This window comes from Perissodus microlepis, chromosome 7, assembly GCF_051167445.1.
Source record: "Perissodus microlepis isolate ML-2025 ecotype Zambia chromosome 7, ASM5116744v1, whole genome shotgun sequence".
NCBI classification, from domain to species: domain Eukaryota; kingdom Metazoa; phylum Chordata; class Actinopteri; order Cichliformes; family Cichlidae; genus Perissodus; species Perissodus microlepis.
This window is the reverse complement of record NC_140467.1, coordinates 55,087,017-55,104,435: the sequence shown is the minus strand read 5'-3', so window position 1 is coordinate 55,104,435 and position 17,419 is coordinate 55,087,017. Positions and strand designations below refer to the sequence as shown.

The 17,419-nt window shown below is 37.9% G+C and overlaps 1 protein-coding gene across 3 annotated transcripts; it reads left to right on the top strand.

Annotated features, from left to right (window-relative positions):
• The first annotated feature begins 140 nt into the window (after positions 1–140).
• Positions 141–15,124, top strand: ddx56 (DEAD (Asp-Glu-Ala-Asp) box helicase 56). 3 transcript variants are annotated; one of them, XM_084936069.1, is made up of 16 exons: positions 141–231; positions 1,359–1,463; positions 2,438–2,559; positions 4,401–4,562; positions 4,818–4,972; positions 5,741–5,911; positions 6,463–6,553; positions 7,378–7,619; positions 8,630–8,770; positions 9,587–9,700; positions 9,787–9,881; positions 11,097–11,170; positions 12,372–12,461; positions 12,551–12,656; positions 14,111–14,211; positions 14,863–15,124. In XM_084936069.1, exons 3-16 carry the CDS (start codon positions 2,503–2,505, stop codon positions 14,944–14,946), a joined length of 1,683 nt encoding a protein of 560 aa, XP_084792195.1. In that variant the 5' UTR covers positions 141–231; positions 1,359–1,463; positions 2,438–2,502; the 3' UTR covers positions 14,947–15,124. The 3 variants fall into 3 exon arrangements, with proteins under 3 accessions (XP_084792195.1, XP_084792198.1, XP_084792197.1); XM_084936072.1 differs by lacking the exon at positions 2,438–2,559; XM_084936071.1 differs by lacking the exon at positions 1,359–1,463 and having other exon boundaries at positions 146–231.
• Positions 15,125–17,419: the final 2,295 nt, after the last annotated feature.

The following is a 17,419-nucleotide window of genomic DNA, read 5'->3' as shown; positions in this document are numbered from 1 at the left end:
GGATACAAACAAAAGCATGCAGATCATGAATTTTACGTGTTTTTTAAAACGCGAATACCATATTTGTATTTACCTGTGTTGTTTTATTCCGTGTCTCAGTTATGTGGGGCTAGGTGCTCTGCGGCCATGTTGACTAATTTATTTGTTATGGGAGGATAACTGTGTAGACGAGACAGCTGCTATTGCATTCAGTGGGCATCTTCACCGTCTTCTCAACAAGTCTTCATTGAGGTGCGTGACTCCGAGGACATAGCTCCCGTTTTAAAACGAAATTTAACGAAATTTAAAATAATGTGAGCTTACACAGCACACAGAGCTTCTCCAGTTCTTCTCTGTGGCAATTTATAGTCGGTTGTGTTGAAATAAGCGACTTTCAGCTGCTCCTTTAGTCACATTGGTCACAAGGGGTCGCCACATCGAGTAAGTCTGCATATTTGATTTGGAAGATTTTTACACCGACTTCTTGACACCATTGTGACTAAAGGAAGCAATTGAAGGTAGTTTATTTCCCGACGCAACCCCAAAAGGATCTGTGAGCACTCCTGGGATCGAAGAGGGATCTTTCAGTTTTTATGCGAATGTTGCTATTGCTAACTGAAATGATGGCTTTAATGGTATTATTTATCATTAATGGATTTTAGTCATTGTGGTGTTTGCTACCATCTGCTGGTCAAATGGGGGTAAAGCATTAAAAATGTCAAGGTAGGAAAAAATGAATAGCAGTCTTACCACAATCTGTCCATCTGCTCTGGAACTTTCCATCACACCGCTGGAGTAGTGCGGTGTTGTTCTCCTTGTATAAAGAGTGATGGAAAATTCTGTCTTAAAACTGACTACGTTTTTAGTTTTTCTTTAGGAAGACCCATGTGCAGAAAATAATATATGTTATGAATTACAAATTACAATTAATAAAATTAGTTTTAAATCTGATTTAATAATAACTGATTTAATAAATCATTTAAAAATATAATGAAGAAACGTTAGACCCACTGAAAAAAATCTAACCATAAAAAAATCAAAATTTGGGCTTGCTACGGAAAAAAATATAGGGAAAATGAAAATTTATTTGGAATGATTGTGTGAAATAGTACGATTTCTTTCCAGCATCAGACAATGACAACATAAATAACATTATCAGAGGCCTGTATTATGAAGCAATATTTTGGTCTTGGTGAAGTTAGTTTTCATTATTGAGGTGGTTGCTTGCGAGGGTACATCACAATGGTAACTTGCGGTAGAGTATATAGAAAAGTATATAAACCTGAAAATAGTATTACTGGTCATAAACAATATTGAGTTGAAATTTAACATAAAAATGAATATATTCAGATCATATGCCTATCTCATCCAATCTGTAGCACCGTCTTCTGCAACACCAACCAACTAAAGGTCCTTCATGACATCCATGATGGTTTCCTCTTTTCCTCCTGCCTGACAGCTCCATCCACAGCATCTTTAGTCCAGTAAGCTGTCTTTCCTTTGCACTTGCTCAAACGATCTAAGTCTTGTTTCCCTAACTTTATGTTCATGCGACTCAACCTGTCACTCTGATATACTGATTTCTAATCCTGTCCCTCCTCACTCACATAAAAAATCTAAACATCCTTCAGGTTTTCATAGCTTTCGTAGCTCGCCCTCTTGTCTTTTTGTTAGCGTCACCATCTTCAAACCACACATCATAGTAGATGACATTTCCATGTCCATGTCCTTTCACTCTTGCTGCTGTCCTTCTTTGACAAATCAACCCTGATACTCATCTCCACCTGCGTCACCCTGCTTGGACTCTTTTCTTCAGCTCTTGTGTGCTGACTGTTTTTTTAGAGTGTTGATCCCACGTGTTTAAACTCCAAATAAAATATATTAAAAAATGTAGAATTGTTTCAGAAAGTTATTTATTCGATTAAATAAACATATGATATTGTACTTCACTAACTTTTTAAAAATATAAGGTAATAACATATTTATTATTTTAAATTCAAAGCAATTCCCGATTATTGTTCACAAAGAGGAGTTGTATGATACAGGGGCCACTGACCACAGGAGGAATTAATTGTACAATTTGTACAAAGAACAGTATCCATAAAAACAAATAGAAATGTTGAAAACGTGGAAACATGGGTAAACGGGGAAAAAACACTAGCAGTCCACGGAAAATAGGAAAAACGGCAAAAAAGGAAAAATATTTTTAAAAAATTGGAATGGTGGGATAATCAATTAGTGTTACTACACTTTAAAAATATCTATCTATCTATCTATCTATCTATAGAGAGAGAGATATATATAGATATAGATATTATATATAACCTTGGTTATGTATTTGAAATATGCTTCAGTTTCTTTTTTAAAAGCAAGAAAACTGTGTTTAATATTTAAAAATTACACTTTTTAGATATAAAGCAGAGATTGACTACAAAGTATTCTTTCTTTTATTTCGGAGGTGCTTAAAAGCGACATGACGTCATAAACTTGCGACGCACGTGTGAGCTTGGTGAGAGAAGAGCGATGGCTCATGAGAGGCTACAATTCCATGAAATGGGCTTAGACGACCGCCTGCTAAAGGTAACAAACTTCGAGGCTGTCGGGGGAACTGTGAATTTTCAGGTGGAGAATAAAATCCTCCGAGAAGTTTGAAAATCAGACAGTTACTTCGGGAGTCGGAACTGCTCGCTCGGTGGCAGAGTTTAGTTTTTATGCAAACATGAAGTTGTGCGTAGGTGAAATTACTAGACATGGAAAAATGCTGGATTACAGAAGTAATAGAAATCATGTCAGCTGTTTTCTAGTATAGACGCCGTTTCGCACTTTTATCAAAAGCTAATAACAGTTTGATTACCCTACATTGTTTTTGACTTTCTCCTGGTTGTAACTACCTTCCTAGTGTCCCGTTTATCATGTATGACAAAATCCGGTTAATGATATTTACTTAAATGGGCATTCAGTTGACCCATAAATTGATTTCGACATAAACATGCATACACAGACGCCACATTGAGGGAGGGGCTGACCCGTTTCTGCGACCCGTCAGCGCGTCCGCCATATTGAATTTGTCCTTCTTTTTTAGCAGTGAAACTACAAAACTACTACAAAAATTATAGATCCGTGTTTCAATGTATGCAATAAAATTTTACAGTTAGAATGTAAAACAAAAAAGGGCTAGTTCCAATTTTTGTTTTGCAAATGCAAGGTGCACTACAAATTAAATGTGTTTATTATTATTCTTGTTGTTGTTATTAATAGACAGCTGTTCTCCCTCAGCTACAGAGAACAGCTGTCTGTTCTCCCCCTGTTCTCCTCTCCAGCTCTTGGCTGCTTCTGGCTTCTCTTCCTTCTAATCTTCCACACACAATTTGTCTTGGCCTATCATCAAGGGTGGAAAGTGTCTATCCTGTCACCTCTCACTTTGCAGTGTGGGTTTCTTAGTCTCTCTTGACTTTGGACACGTCAACCATGGCAGTTAACAGATATTTTATAAAATGTTGCTATTTTTGTTAACTTGCAAAATGAAAACACAATTTTGACTTCGAATCGCATGGACATATTTTATATATTTTAATCAAAAGGAAAAACTAAGAAAGGTGAAATGGGACATAAAATCCTACAGAAATAATAATAATAACTTTTATTTAAAAGCACCTTTCAAGACACTCAAGGACACTAAACAATAGAGTAAAACACATAGTAGAACAATGACAAAATGAAGAACAAAAAAAACCAAACACATACACACAAGATAAAATAAATAAGGTTGGGCAGATGTACAAATTTTATATGTAACAAGTTTATTCCTGGACCACTTCACTTCGACTGTCCGTCATTTTTGTTCAAAAGATTTCTTCACCAATATGCAAAGCATCTTGGGATAGGGTGGGCCTATCCCAAGATGCTCCCCCAAATGGCTCCCTGCATTTGGGGGAGCCGGCTCAGACTCTTTGCTGTGTGTGTGTAAACGAATTCCAGCTCCATGTTACACTGCTGCTGCTGTGTTGCCAGTCCTTTTGTTGAATTTTTTTTTGCAGAGTTTGTTTGTTTTTGTGGACATGCTTGCTGCTTTTTCATTCATTTTCAGTCCAGCCCTGTACCTCCCTGTTTTCAGTGGTTTTTTTTGTTTTGTTTTGGGGTTTGGTTTTTTTTTTTTTTTTGTGTGTGTGTGTGTGTGTGTGTGTTAAGCACTTAAGTGTAGAAAAAGTGGTTGTGTGATTGAGTAAATGAGACATGTTGTATAAAGCACTCTGAGTGCTCAAGTAGATGAGAAAACTGCTCCATTTACATTCAGCACAGAGCAGTCAACCTAGGGAATGCTCTGCACCAAATATTAAACTGAGATTTGTCTGCCATTTGTCTGTGTCACTATAATAATTTGTTTCACCTCTGGGTTTTTTTGTTTTTTATTCTTGACTCAGGCAGTCGCAGATCTGGGATGGTCAAAGCCCACTCTGATCCAAGAAAAGGTAATCCCTTTGGCTTTAGATGGAAAGGACCTTCTGGCTCGAGCCCGGACTGGGTCTGGGAAGACTGCCTCATATGGTATACCTGTCATACAGCGCATCCTGGCTTCCAAACAGGTGAGAAACAGCAATAACCTTTTTGGAAGCAGATTCAAATGCTGAGTTTACACACTGTAGGTTGATATTACTTTCATCTTAGATGATCTCTGCAGCTTAGAGAATGTGACTCTCCAGATTTTGTTTTTTATTGTTTAGTGTATAAAATGTAAAAAACAAAATGGTGTTCCCATTGCTTAGGATGATGTTTTCTGTTCTCCAGATAATTTGTTTTACTCCAGAGTTGTTTATTCTGTTTGTTGTTTCTCCTGTTAGACTGTGCGTGAGCAAGATGTGAGGGCTCTGATTGTGGTGCCAACCAAAGAACTGGGTCACCAAGTTCAGATTATGATGAGACAGTTAACTGCGTACTGCTCCAGGGACGTCCGAGTGGCCGACATCTCTAGCAAGGTTGATCTGTCAACACAGAGGTCAGCACATTTCTTTCAGTCAGAAAGCTGAAGTGGTCTGTTCAAATAAAGTCTGTGTGGGAGACACTGGTCCACGTGGTCTGAATAGTTTTTATTTATCGTTTAACTTCACGGAAAGAGTAGTCCACAGAAAAAAACACAGTGACCTCAATATTGCTGTCATCAGGTTACTTTTGTTCTCACTTTGGTTCTGATTAGTGCCAACATGTATGGAACACGTCAGAAGATGGGTACAGCTGTGTGTGGCTACAGTAATCTCTAAGACACTGTGGAGGCCTCGCCATGCTTTAGAGCTGCATTTCAGCCAGTGGTGTTTGGGATCATGTCAATACTGATGGAATTATGAATACAGTAAAGTAGAATTTGATCTATCATGGTACAATGGTACTGTAATGTGTGTATTTGATTTCATGGTACAGTCATTTTTTTAGTATTTTATTAATTAATTAATTTTTTTTTTTTTGTAAATCTGCAATCATTTTGCTAGTGAACAGTCCTCCTTGTTCTTTTGATTTTAATTGCTCTTACCCCTTCCTGTTTTTTGCTTTGCTTGGGTTTATTGTTCTGTTGTGCATTTAGCAAGCTCAAAAGTCCCTGATTGTGTGATAAGAATCTAAAGACTTCAAGTGCCTGCATTTTTCCACAGTATTGCAGTTATATAATATTAAATCCGCAAAGTGTAATTGTGGGCTTCATAGATTAATAAAAAAAGTTTGTGTTGTCAAACGAGGAGATGTATTTTAAATTATCACTTTTATGTGTGGACAGGCCCATTTTAATGGAGAAGCCGGATGTAGTTGTGGGGACACCATCCCGTGTGCTTGCCCATCTCAACGCACAGAACCTGGTCCTGCGTTCTTCTCTTGAGATGCTGGTGGTAGACGAAGCCGACCTAATCTTCTCTTTTGGCTTTGAGTCTGACCTGAAGAACTTGTTGTGGTGAGAGTGTACAGATTTTCACCAGAGGGAACTCGCTTCATGCAAGCGTCTCCTGCTGCTGTTTGTTTTAAAATTTGCATTGGAAAGGTGGTGTTTTTGTTTGTTTTTAACGTCCAGGATTTAAATGAGAGATTCCCAGCCTTTTTAGGTGAAAGTTGCATGAAACCTATATGTGTAATAGTGTTATAGGTTATAGCCTTCTTATGAATATGACACGAGCTAATAATGTTTTCAACTCATTCATTTTCCAAACTAATTTAAATGTAAGAGGCAAAGAAGAAAGAAGTCTCTTTTTTCACATCATAGTTTTCTTCTGTTCTTGTTCTTAAAATCTCAAACTTGTTAAAAAAAGAAATGAAGCAAAAATCTGTTTTAGATTGGAGCATCAGTCTTTTTCAAAGACCACCAAACATACTTTTCTTCCCTGCAGCCACAAGTTGCCTGTGTTTACATTTAGTTTGGCTTCAGTTGGGTTTAGGTTAGTTATTGTAGCCTTAATGTCAAATTTAACTGTTTTTTTATCTTTCTTTCTTTTCTTTTTTTTTAAACAGCCATTTACCAAATATCTACCAGTCTTTCCTGATGTCTGCTACATTTAATGAGGATGTCCAGAGCCTCAAGGAGCTGTTGCTGCACAATCCTGTAATGTCCCCTTAACACTCACTTGATCAAAGGTTTATTGTTTTCTATACAATTGAATGTTTAGATACATTATTAATAACATTTGAGTTACTGTTGCCTTCCTGTCAAGTCAAATCAGCCCTGCCTTTCTCCTTCAGCCTCAGGTATCAACACAGCATTTTCTCCCAGAGACTCCCACTTACTGAATATATTTATTCAGTATTTATTATTAGATGTATTATTATTATATTTTTTCTTCCCTTAACCCCCAACCAGTAACAGCAAATGGCCACTATATAAATTTAACAGAACACAGTAATTGCACTTAGGTTGAGAACAAAACAAAACAACCATACCGTTCATACCATAAATTTGTTTCTAACAAATTTATGGTGTGAACGTGATTCAACCCAAATACTAGTAAGTTTAAGATACACACCTTCCCACCTGAGATGTGGCAGGGTATCATAGAAGCGAAGGTCAGTACAAGTTAGCAACTAGCCACCTGATTCGGACCAGAGTAAAAGAACTATAGTTGTGAAAACACTCTTAGCCTGCTATGTTTCTAATTAATACTGTACAGACTGAGACCAAGAGTTAATTTCACACAGTGTGAATTGATCATTGTTGTATTATCATTATCAGTGTTCTCTTCTGCATTGTGCAGTTAAAGACTTGCGCAAAGTAAATGAGTACAAAAAAACATAACTTTATTCTCTTGCGAAAACCTTAGTGAAGAATAAGAGTGAAGTTTAAGCTGCAGTCAGAGGTGATATGCAGGATGTGTTGATGTTTCTGGTTTTGTCTTGACCCACACATCCATTTTGGATATGGTGTTTTGTTAGGTGATACTGAAGCTTCAAGGATCCCAGCTCCCAGACAGCAGCCAGCTGCAGCAGTACAGTATCAAATGTGAGGAGGAGGACAAGTTTCTACTTGTGTACACACTGCTCAAGCTGTGCCTGGTTAAGGGGAAGACGCTATTGTTTGTGGGAACTGTGGACAGATGCTATAGACTCAAACTGTTTCTCGAACAGTTTGGCATTCCTGCCTGCGTCCTCAATTCTGAACTGCCGGTCCAGTCCAGGTGAGAGGAGAATTCACAGGACAGTGTTATATACATGTTTTTTTTTTTTCAACTTGGTTCTGTGTGGAAATATGAAGGTGTACAGTCACCTTATTCAGAGCACAACATTGGGCTATATACAGTGTAATTATTGAGTTTTCTCCTGATGTTGGACTGATGAACATAAGTGTTAAAAAGGCCAGACTGTTGCAGTAAACTTTATTGGTCAATGACTCCTGTGAAGAGGGACAGTCAATTTCATTGATTTTATACGCAATGTGACAGTGCAGATGATTCTGTAATATTTCTTTAAATGATTAACATCAGAGCCTACATGAAACATGCGCTTTGAAGATCAGACTTTAGATCCCAAGATTGTGTAAAAAAATTAAAAGAATTGGGCTCAATAAGCATGCGAGTATCTGTGAGCACAGTAAAAGGAGTCCTGCAAATATTGCACTTTGCGGCCAATAGCTGCTCCAGCTCCACTAGCTTAGACTGCAGCTGATGGTCTTTGTTCTGGACCATAGCCTTGGGGAGCTCTGTGTAGCAGCACAAATCCAGTTTTGAACTTGCCACATTGTAAAATGCCCTGCATCTTTTGAAGAAAGGCTACTACTGCAGTCTAAGTTGGTGAAATTAAGGTAAATGTACCTGTGGGTTAGGGTTGGAACCTCTGTTGATAAATAGCTGGATGACTTAAAGAACAAAAACTAATCAATAATCACTCTAGACAGCAAAGTAACAACAAAGGATCACATTTCAAGGCACTATTAGAGAGGCTTGTGTAGTGTTACACAGAACAGTCTGTCCACAAATATAAGTATCATAGTTTTGAACTATTAATGCATCTGTTTTAAGATTTTTGTTTATTTGCTTGTTTTTTTTAAGTGTCTTGTTAATTTGGACCCGGCACATGACACCCACAATAGTAAAAGTATGCTGTAGCAGGCAGTCCTCCAGTATGTATGGTGCATTATTGATTCCTTTCTCTTCTCTCTGTGTTTGTGTTTTGTATCACTCTGTTGCAGGTGTCACATCATTGCCCAGTTTAATCAGGGGTTTTATGACTACATCATCGCCTCAGATGAGCAGAGTCTGACTGATACAGCTGCTGCACCACAGACGACTGCAGGGAAAGAGAAGAAAAAGACCCAAAAGAAGGGAGGAAAGTAAGTCAGGCTATTGATTAACGTTAGTAGATTAATGTTAGTAGAATACATTTTATGTGATTTTTCAGTAACCAGTTGGACTTTCTCAACAGTGTAAAACTACAGTTTATATTCTTAAGTATAGACAACAGTGAAGTTTTTTGGTGCTGGTTACCAGAAATGGTGCCCAGGGTTCGTACGGGTGCTTGAAATCCTAGAAATTGCTTAAATTTTAACATTGCCCTTTCGTGGTTTGAAAAGTGCTTGAATTTTGGATGTGGTGCTTAAAACTGCTTGAAACTGTAACTGTATTTCATTCACCACAAATACCTATCTGATTGGATAGTTCTTTTTTTCCCGTCAGATATAGAAATTAAATGAGTCACAAAGTCTAAAAGCAAAATTTCTCCGCCTGGGCTGCCTTGCCACTGTTCTCCATGCCTGTCTTACTGTACATGATGTTATGAGTGCAAACACTTTAAAGGTGATAATTTAGGACTTACAATTTTACAGACAGTAATGTAGTCAAACAAAAGGCTCCAGTCTCTCCACGACCCTGATAAGGGTTAGCGGGAGAGGATGGATGGATAAATGGAAGCTTTCAGGTTGTTGGTCTTTATCAGTGGAAAAAGAGTTTGATGTTCAGTTGGACTGCTGAAGTTGAGATTTTACCATTTCAATAAATACATTTAAACCTTCTAAACAAGCTGTGTTTGCAGGCACATTGAAAAACCCACATTATGTGGCGTAACCCATGTCGTCAGATATTGGATGATAGAACCAGCCTATTAAAAATTGCATTTGGACACTGTATTGACTGTTTTGTTGTCTCTTTAGAGCTAAAGATAAAGAGTATGGAGTGTCAAGAGGTGTGGACTTCCAAAATGTTGCCAATGTAATTAACTTTGATTTCCCAAAAACTGCGGAATCGTATATTCATCGAGTTGGAAGGTATGTACAGTTTCTTTAAAAAAAAAAAAATGACATGATAATCTTTACTAAAAATCAAACTCTGATGGCCACTTTTATTCTTGCAGAACGGCAAGAGCAGACAACCCGGGCACCGCTCTGTCATTTGTATCTCATACCGAGCTTGGTTTGCTGTCAGAGGTGGAAGAAGCTCTCACTGGGGGTAATGAAGATATGTTTTGATCTATTTTTAGGCCTACACCTTTTTAATGTGAAAATTAAGTAAAAATGGAGTTGCATAGAGATCCACTTGAATTAATATCAGCATTATCATTATGAGCTTTTAGGGGACTGTTTCTGTGTTGGTGACTGTAGCATGTTGTTTTTCATTTTACTTTAAACACAGTTAGGCTATGTTCACTTCACATGCGGAAAAGGCCCACATCTAGTTTTTTGCTGAATAAGTGAAATGGTAGAGCGTTTCTCTAGTTAGTCAGCTTCACCTTCTACAGCTGCATCAGAGTTTGATGTGCCTCAGTGCTAAAATATTGAACCTCAGGGAGTAGTATACAGTGCTGTGAACAAGTACTTGCACCCTATATCTTTTTGCATATTTGTCACACTTGCTTGTTTCACATTATCAAAGAAATTGATAACCAGACTAAACACAAACTCCATTTTTTAAATGTTTTGTTTTTCATCCAAACCTACCAATGTGGAAATCCCCTTTTGTTGAATCAGGAATTAGCTGTGACTTTTTTTTTCTTTGGAATGCTGAGTTCAAATTCACTAGCCACACTCACCTCATGGCTGATTACTTCCAGACAGAAATCCTTTAAATAGAACCAGTTGGATAAAGTGAAATAGGCTGAAAGACCTCAAAGAGGAACACATCATGCTGCGATCTGAAGAAACTCAAGAACAGATAAAAAACAAAGTCAGTGACATTTGTCTAATTTGGAAATAGTTCCAAAACCTTTCTCAAGCTTTGGAACTCCAGTGAACCATGGGGAGAGCCATTATCCACAAAAGGAGAACATCTGAAACTGTAGTGAACCTTCCAAATGGATGGCCTGCCAAAAATGATGGGCTATCAATGGCTCAATATATCTTGATCTGCAAGGCTCATGGGAAAATGTTCTGTGGATTGACGAGACAAAAGTTGAACTTGTTGGAAGGTTTGAGTCTCATTACATCAGGCATAAAAATAAAATAGCATTTCATACCAAAAATCTAAAGTGCTTGGTAGTGTGATTGTGTGGGGCTGCTTTGCTGCTTCTTTGTTGGAAACCTGGTGGAAGTATGGATTCTGCTGTCTACCAACAAGTAAAGGGAAGACAAATGTACAAAATGAAATCAGGATACTTTTAGAGTGTAGCATGATATTTAAATGGAGTGAGATAATTTTCTATGTTGTTTTTATTCTGTTTGTGTTTAGATGAGACCAATTCTCCCCTCAAACCTTATGAATTTAAAATGGAGCAGATTGAAGGCTTCAGGTACAGATGCCGGGTGAGTATCCTTCTCCTCCTTTTGGAAGCTCAATTTAATTCCAAAAATGGTAAATTCCCCCACATTTGCTGATTGTTGGCATTAGTTGAGTCTATGGCTGAACAACAAATGGAAAAAACAAACAAACTTATAATCATTTTTTCATATCAGCACAAGCCAGTATACTCTGTGCCAGTCCCGTCGCCCTTGGACAAATCAAACATACTGATCATTAAAAAAAAGATTTCCCTACCGATTGGTCAGGTTTTGACTCAACAATGACCACCTCTCTGGGCCAACAGGGTGTTAGTGTTGGCTGAAAAAAGAAATGGGAAAGGGGGAAGACATGTTAGGAGGCAACAAGAGCGAAGGAAAGGCAGGAGAAGGAGGCAGAGGATGAAGAGCGGAAAGATTTTTGGCTCAGTTGAAGGAGGGAGATGTGTGGGAGAGACAGCAGTGGACCTTCTGACCAAACTGTTTTAAAACAGTCTTGGGGAGTAAGAGAGTGAGGCTAAAGAATAGAGAAAAAGTGTACTGGTAGGGATGAGACATATCACGAAGGTATGGGAACCGTTGTTGAAGTTAGGCTAAGAGAGGTGACAGTTAGTGAGCAGCAGTATTGCTTCATGCTGAGAAAGAGCACTACAGATACAATGTTTGCTTTGAGAGTGTTGATGGAGTAGGTCAGAGAAGCCAGAGGCAGTTGCACTGTGTATTTGTGAATCTCGGTTAACAGATGAGGTTGGCAGGAGTCCCTATGTTTGCAGATGACACTGTGATGTTAAGTGAGTGAAGTATACAGAGAAGAAGAACAAAAGTCAGTAGAAACATGACAGAAGGCAGGTGTGTGAGTGGGAGGGAGACGGGTAGAAAAATGCTAGAAATAAAGATGGTGATTTCCAGCATGGTTGTTTCTTTTCAACGCTGTCCTCATCATTTGACCTTTGGACTGTGTCTGTTGAGTTGACTTGTGTAGTAATGCCATCAGCTGAGTTTTCGAGCACATGATTGATTTGGTCCAGTGCTATTCTCATTGTGCCTTTTGTGTTGTCTGTCAAATTTCAAGTCCTACTTTATGTTCTCATATTTCTTTTGATGGAAAGACGAGGAAAGATAACCGTTTTTATCGTTTTATCGCCAAGTCCTAGTCCTTTTTTTTTTTTTTTTTTTTTTTTTTTAAGTGTAATGTAAGGGGAATTGATTATTTTTAGTTTTTCTTTAGGACGCAATGCGCTCAGTGACAAAGCAGGCAGTGAAGGAGGCCAGACTAAAAGAGATCAAACAGGAGCTGCTCAATTCAGAAAAACTTAAGGTGAGAGATGATTTTTTTTTCTTTCTAAAGACAGAGGAAGGCAGAAGTGTTTGAACACGTTTTGATTGCATGCTTGTGCTCTCACTCAGACATACTTTGAGGACAACCCCAGAGATCTGCAGCTACTCCGGCATGACAAAGACCTCCATCCTGCTGTTGTCAAACCTCACCTTAAGAATGTGCCTGAGTATCTCAGTAAGTGTCTGATTATATATGAATATCACCCTAACCAAAATTTTCCATTAAGATATTTTTCCTGTTTATAATGTATATTGTTCATGCTAAAAAATATTGATCTTCTACTTCCATGATGCCATGTAGGTCTTGGCTAGTAAGGAGTGATTTGTGTGAAATAATTTATTTTTTTGTTGAAAGTTTGACTTTAAATACAATACTGAAAGAAACTATTACCCATGGGCACATCAAATAGGACAATTATGTTTACATAGTGTTAGCTCAAATTTTGATAATTTCTTCTAAAATTCTGTTAGTTCATTTTTTATTGAAGGAAATTAACATTAACAGAACGTCTTTTTTTTTTTATTGTGAAAAATGTAATTGGGCGAGATAACTGAAAGTTGGAGTTAAGTTACAGTAGCATATTTTCAGAACTTACAGAGCTTAAGTTACAGTGTGTAAAATTTCATCACTAGATTGCAAATTTCAGTCAAGTCGAGTTCTGTATTCTTACGCCTCCCAATTCAGTTCAATTTGTGGCTAGGATTAGCCATAATGGTTGCTGTAGGACAAAAAATTGTCAATCAGCTGTCAATGTGGTCACATCTATTTACGCTGAAAGAATTCGATACAAGTCCACGAGTCAGTCTGATGACAATGATACTGAGTTGCTGAAGAGATCTAAACTTTTCTGTCAGTAAGTGCTTCTGTTTGTCCTGCTGTTAGTCATTGTTTGTAAAACTTTCTTTGAAGTAGACATATATAATGTGAATGAGCAAACTATTCATCAGAGCAGAAAGTACATTTTTTTAGGAAACTGGAACCTAACATTAGCTGGTATATTGCTAGCATATAATCAGCTGTTGTTAACTGGCTTGTTGTTAGCTGTCCGGAGGTGGGATGGTCACATGTCTAATTTGCTTGACCATAAGCATTTGCGACAATATCAGGAATAAATAAGAATGTTTACATATGTTTTTGTATGTTAGAGGCCTGACTAAAGACTTCAGATGAGGAATGAGGTGAAAAGATGCCGTCTTATAATGATGCCTGTTGTGTTGTCTCTTCCCTTTGCATTTTTGCTTCTTTGGTGGAGACAGCTTCTCAAATGAAAAAAATATAAGAATGATCCTTCATACGTTGAGTGTGAAAGTCCACAGACAAAAATAAAATTTGTCTCAGTGGCACGCAAATGCCTACAAGTTTCTTCTCTTCTGCCTTTGGTGTACTGCACATGTGGATCCTTCTCTGTCCACATACACAAAACGCAGTTAACACAAAATGGCAATGACCTTCTCAGCCACTGTGTTCAAGATGGCAGGGCAAACATGGTGGCTTTCTACTCCCAAGTATGTTTAATGGATTAATTTATTTTATAAGGATGCATCAATTTGCTGGAAGATCTAATTACAATGTATCAATGTATATTTGAGTATGCAATTTTATTTCATTTTCATTTCACTTTCCTGCAGTTCCTGAGGCACTGAAGGGCGTGGTACATCCACTGACAAGCAGAAGAAGGCGGAGAAAAGAGATACAGAGACCAGGAGGAGTCATCAAGAGCAGTTTTAAGGTGAGATTTGGTTGGAAGGGACACCAGATCTTTGATACGCTACAGATCTGTGTAATAGTTTCACCTTCTTGTCATATTTTTTGTCATGTATTTTCTGTTTCACTGTGAAAACAAACTGTATATCTATTAGATTTTAGTTAAACAAAATCAGGCAATTTGAGTTGTGAGCGTTTGTACTATTTTCTTACTTCTAAATTTCAGTTCACTTTTACTTATAATGTACCAAATGAGAACAGTTGCTTCAAGGCATTTTATATTGTAAGGCAAACACCCTATGATAGTACAGAAGAAAACCCCAACAGTCGAACGACCCCGTGTGCAAACACTTGGTAACATTGGGAAGAAGGAGCTTCCTTTTAATAGGAAAAAACCTCTAACAGAAACAGGGAGGGGCAGACATCTACTGCAGCTGGCAGGATAAAAGACACAATCTGTCTAGCCTAGATGTAATAAATGCATGAACTAGTTTCGAGCATCACTCTTAGATGGTATGTTTTATCAATTTTATTTATATTGATATTAGTGAGATGCCATTTTATGCCTTTTACAAAGCTCACAATATAAAATGTATATTAAAACAAAAATGTCCAGTTAGTTTGATGAAATCACCCCATTGTTCTGAGATAATGTGTTCCCTTTTGGTTTTGGTAGAAGAACATCCAGGGGAAGAACCCACTGAAGAGTTTCCAGTACACTGGAGGGAAAAACAGAAAAGGCAAAGCGAGCCAGTCATAGCCGTTGGAACACACCTGAATGCGTTTGAGTTGCAAATGTTATTACACTCATACACCAGTCTATTATATCTCATTAGCAATATCTGTTTTATTTGATCCATTGAATAATTAACTGTATACACAGTGCATTTGCTCTGTATAATTACACATGTTGGAATACATTTTTTTGTCAAACAGTGTCTCTGTTGTGCTTCTTGGGGCTTAAGTTTGCAAAGTTGTTTACGTGTAATTCGATGAGCATTAGCATGCTGATGTTTGCAAAATGACGCCTAAAACAAAGGAACGTTGGTAAAGTTTAGAAAACTTTAGTTTCACTGAGTGAAATTCTAGTACTTTGTTACTTGGCAATAATTTGGTCTGTCTCTGTGACTTCTCTCTTTTCTCTGTGTATTTGACTCAGAAGCCCAGAGGCTAAAACTGAGGTTTCTAACCTTTTAGACCTCGAATCGAAGTCCTTAGTAGTTGTTAATTTTGATCTGAAAATGCTTTTAGGTTAAAAGTATGGTTTATTTAAACTCTAAAGTTCATGGAGGGTAAGGATCTTGAGTGGGTCAATCTAATACTCCATAGGATTATAAGTAACTTGTAAACCAGCTATTTTAGAAAATTTGGGAGTTTGGCATGAGAATCTGATATTTGGGCCTGTTGCTAAAGTGAAGATTTTGAAAGAAAACTTCAAGCAGTCAGCGGCAAAATTGGGTCTGGGTGGTCGCTTCATTTGCCAAAACGATCACTCTTGGTGTAGAACTACATCCAGATGAGCCAAAGTAAATGACTGGCCTGCACAAAGCCCTGAATTGAATCCTATTAATATTCTGTAAAACTGAAGACCAAGGTCCATGCCAGACGACTATTAAATCTGAAGGAGTTTCAGTGATTTGCCAAAAAAAAAGGATGCGCAATTGAATATTTGCATTAGGGAGGTCATAATTTTGACCGCAGTTGTTTCGTGAAATAATTTTCTTTCTGTGTGTAAGATAAAATTATGTAAGCATCCAAAATGACACGACTATGGGAAAATGCCATGGTCTGTTTAACAGCTCTTGGAAAATGCATTTAAAAATCATAAGGGGGTTAATAATTCTATTGTTACTTTGACAAGAAAGTCAAAGTCAGAATTATGACTTTAATCTTAGAATTCTGTGGAAAAATGTCCCCACTTTTGTTTTTTCTCCAGTGGCCCAAATCCTCTTTCCTATCACATCCTACGCACAGCAGTGATGCGCACAGATCATGTTGGGGGTTTAAGACAAATTTCATGCTGCCATCTTTGCACAGATCCACAAATATAAGCTGCCTTCAAGATCAGCCATTAAGCTAATTTTAATGCTTGTCAGCTGTTATCAGAGAGTGAGAATGTGAGCAAGAGGGATGCTGCTGTATTTTTAGACATCTGTATGCACAGGAAGCTTTTTGGAAGAAATTTGGGTATAAATGATCACTGTTTATTCAGGTTTGGATGTATGTGTTTGTACAACTGTTTTATGATTAGTCAGTTTGTTTAGTATTTGTGTGTGGATTGGAGCATTGTGAGACCTCAAAAGTTACACACAAATCACCACACACATTTGCAAATCTTACTCTAGGCTTGTCATCAATCATGTTACACACATTTGTAACACCTCTGAGGCAAATTTCTCTCAAAATCTCTCTCACCAATTCCTTTTACAATGCAGCTTACAAATGAAGCTTGCAGGTGACTTCAGTAACAGTAAGAGTAAGGTTTCTATGTTTTCTACTCCTCTACATCATAATTGTTGCTCAAGGTAATTAATAAGAGAAAACCTGTTCATATCATAGAGTATTTTGCTAATTTTAGCTCTATTTCCTATGTTCTATCTATTTTTGCATATGTATGTAGTAATGGTAACTGATCTTGGAGCAGTAAAAGCCAAGTTAGGGGTAGCTTGTCTAGCACTCTGGTCTCCCATCAAAGACAGGAGGTTTATTTATAAAAAAAAAAACAACAAGCAAAAAGTCCGCTGCCCTCAACACTGGCAAGCTCCAACTTTTGTTAATGGGAAATGGACATGACCATGAAAATGACAGAAACCCACAGATTCTCAGGTCTTGGAGTCAAACTAGCTTCCGGACAGCAGTCAAACTGCCGCCAAAAGACATGGTTTACAAGATGAATGGAAACAAGCAATGTTTACATTTTGTTAATAGGGCGACCGTGGTTCGCGTGGTTGGGAAGCTCGTCTTGTAACCAGAAGGTTGCCGGTTCGATCGGTCTGTCCTGGTCGTTGTGTCCTTGGGCAAGACACTTCACCCTACCGCCTACTGGTGTTGACCAGAGGGGCCGATGGTGCGATATGGCAGCCTCGCTTCTGTCAGTCTGCCCCAGGACAGCTGTGGCTACAACTGTGGTTTGCCAGTGTGTGAATGTGAGAGTAATAAATAATAATAACTTTATTTATAAAGCACACTTAAAAACCAAGGGTATGCCAAGGTGCTTAACAAGTAACATAGAG

What these genes read in the sequence shown, in the direction of transcription:
- ddx56 (XM_084936069.1), top strand. Translation starts at nt 2,503, where the DNA reads ATGGCTCATGAGAGGCTACAATTCCATGAAATGGGCTTAGACGACCGC. An exon ending in TAGACGACCGCCTGCTAAAG is followed by an intron (nt 2,560 to 4,400) that starts GTAACAAACTTC and finishes TTCTTGACTCAG; the next exon opens with GCAGTCGCAGATCTGGGATG. An exon ending in ACCCAAAAGAAGGGAGGAAA is followed by an intron (nt 8,771 to 9,586) that starts GTAAGTCAGGCT and finishes TTGTCTCTTTAG; the next exon opens with AGCTAAAGATAAAGAGTATG.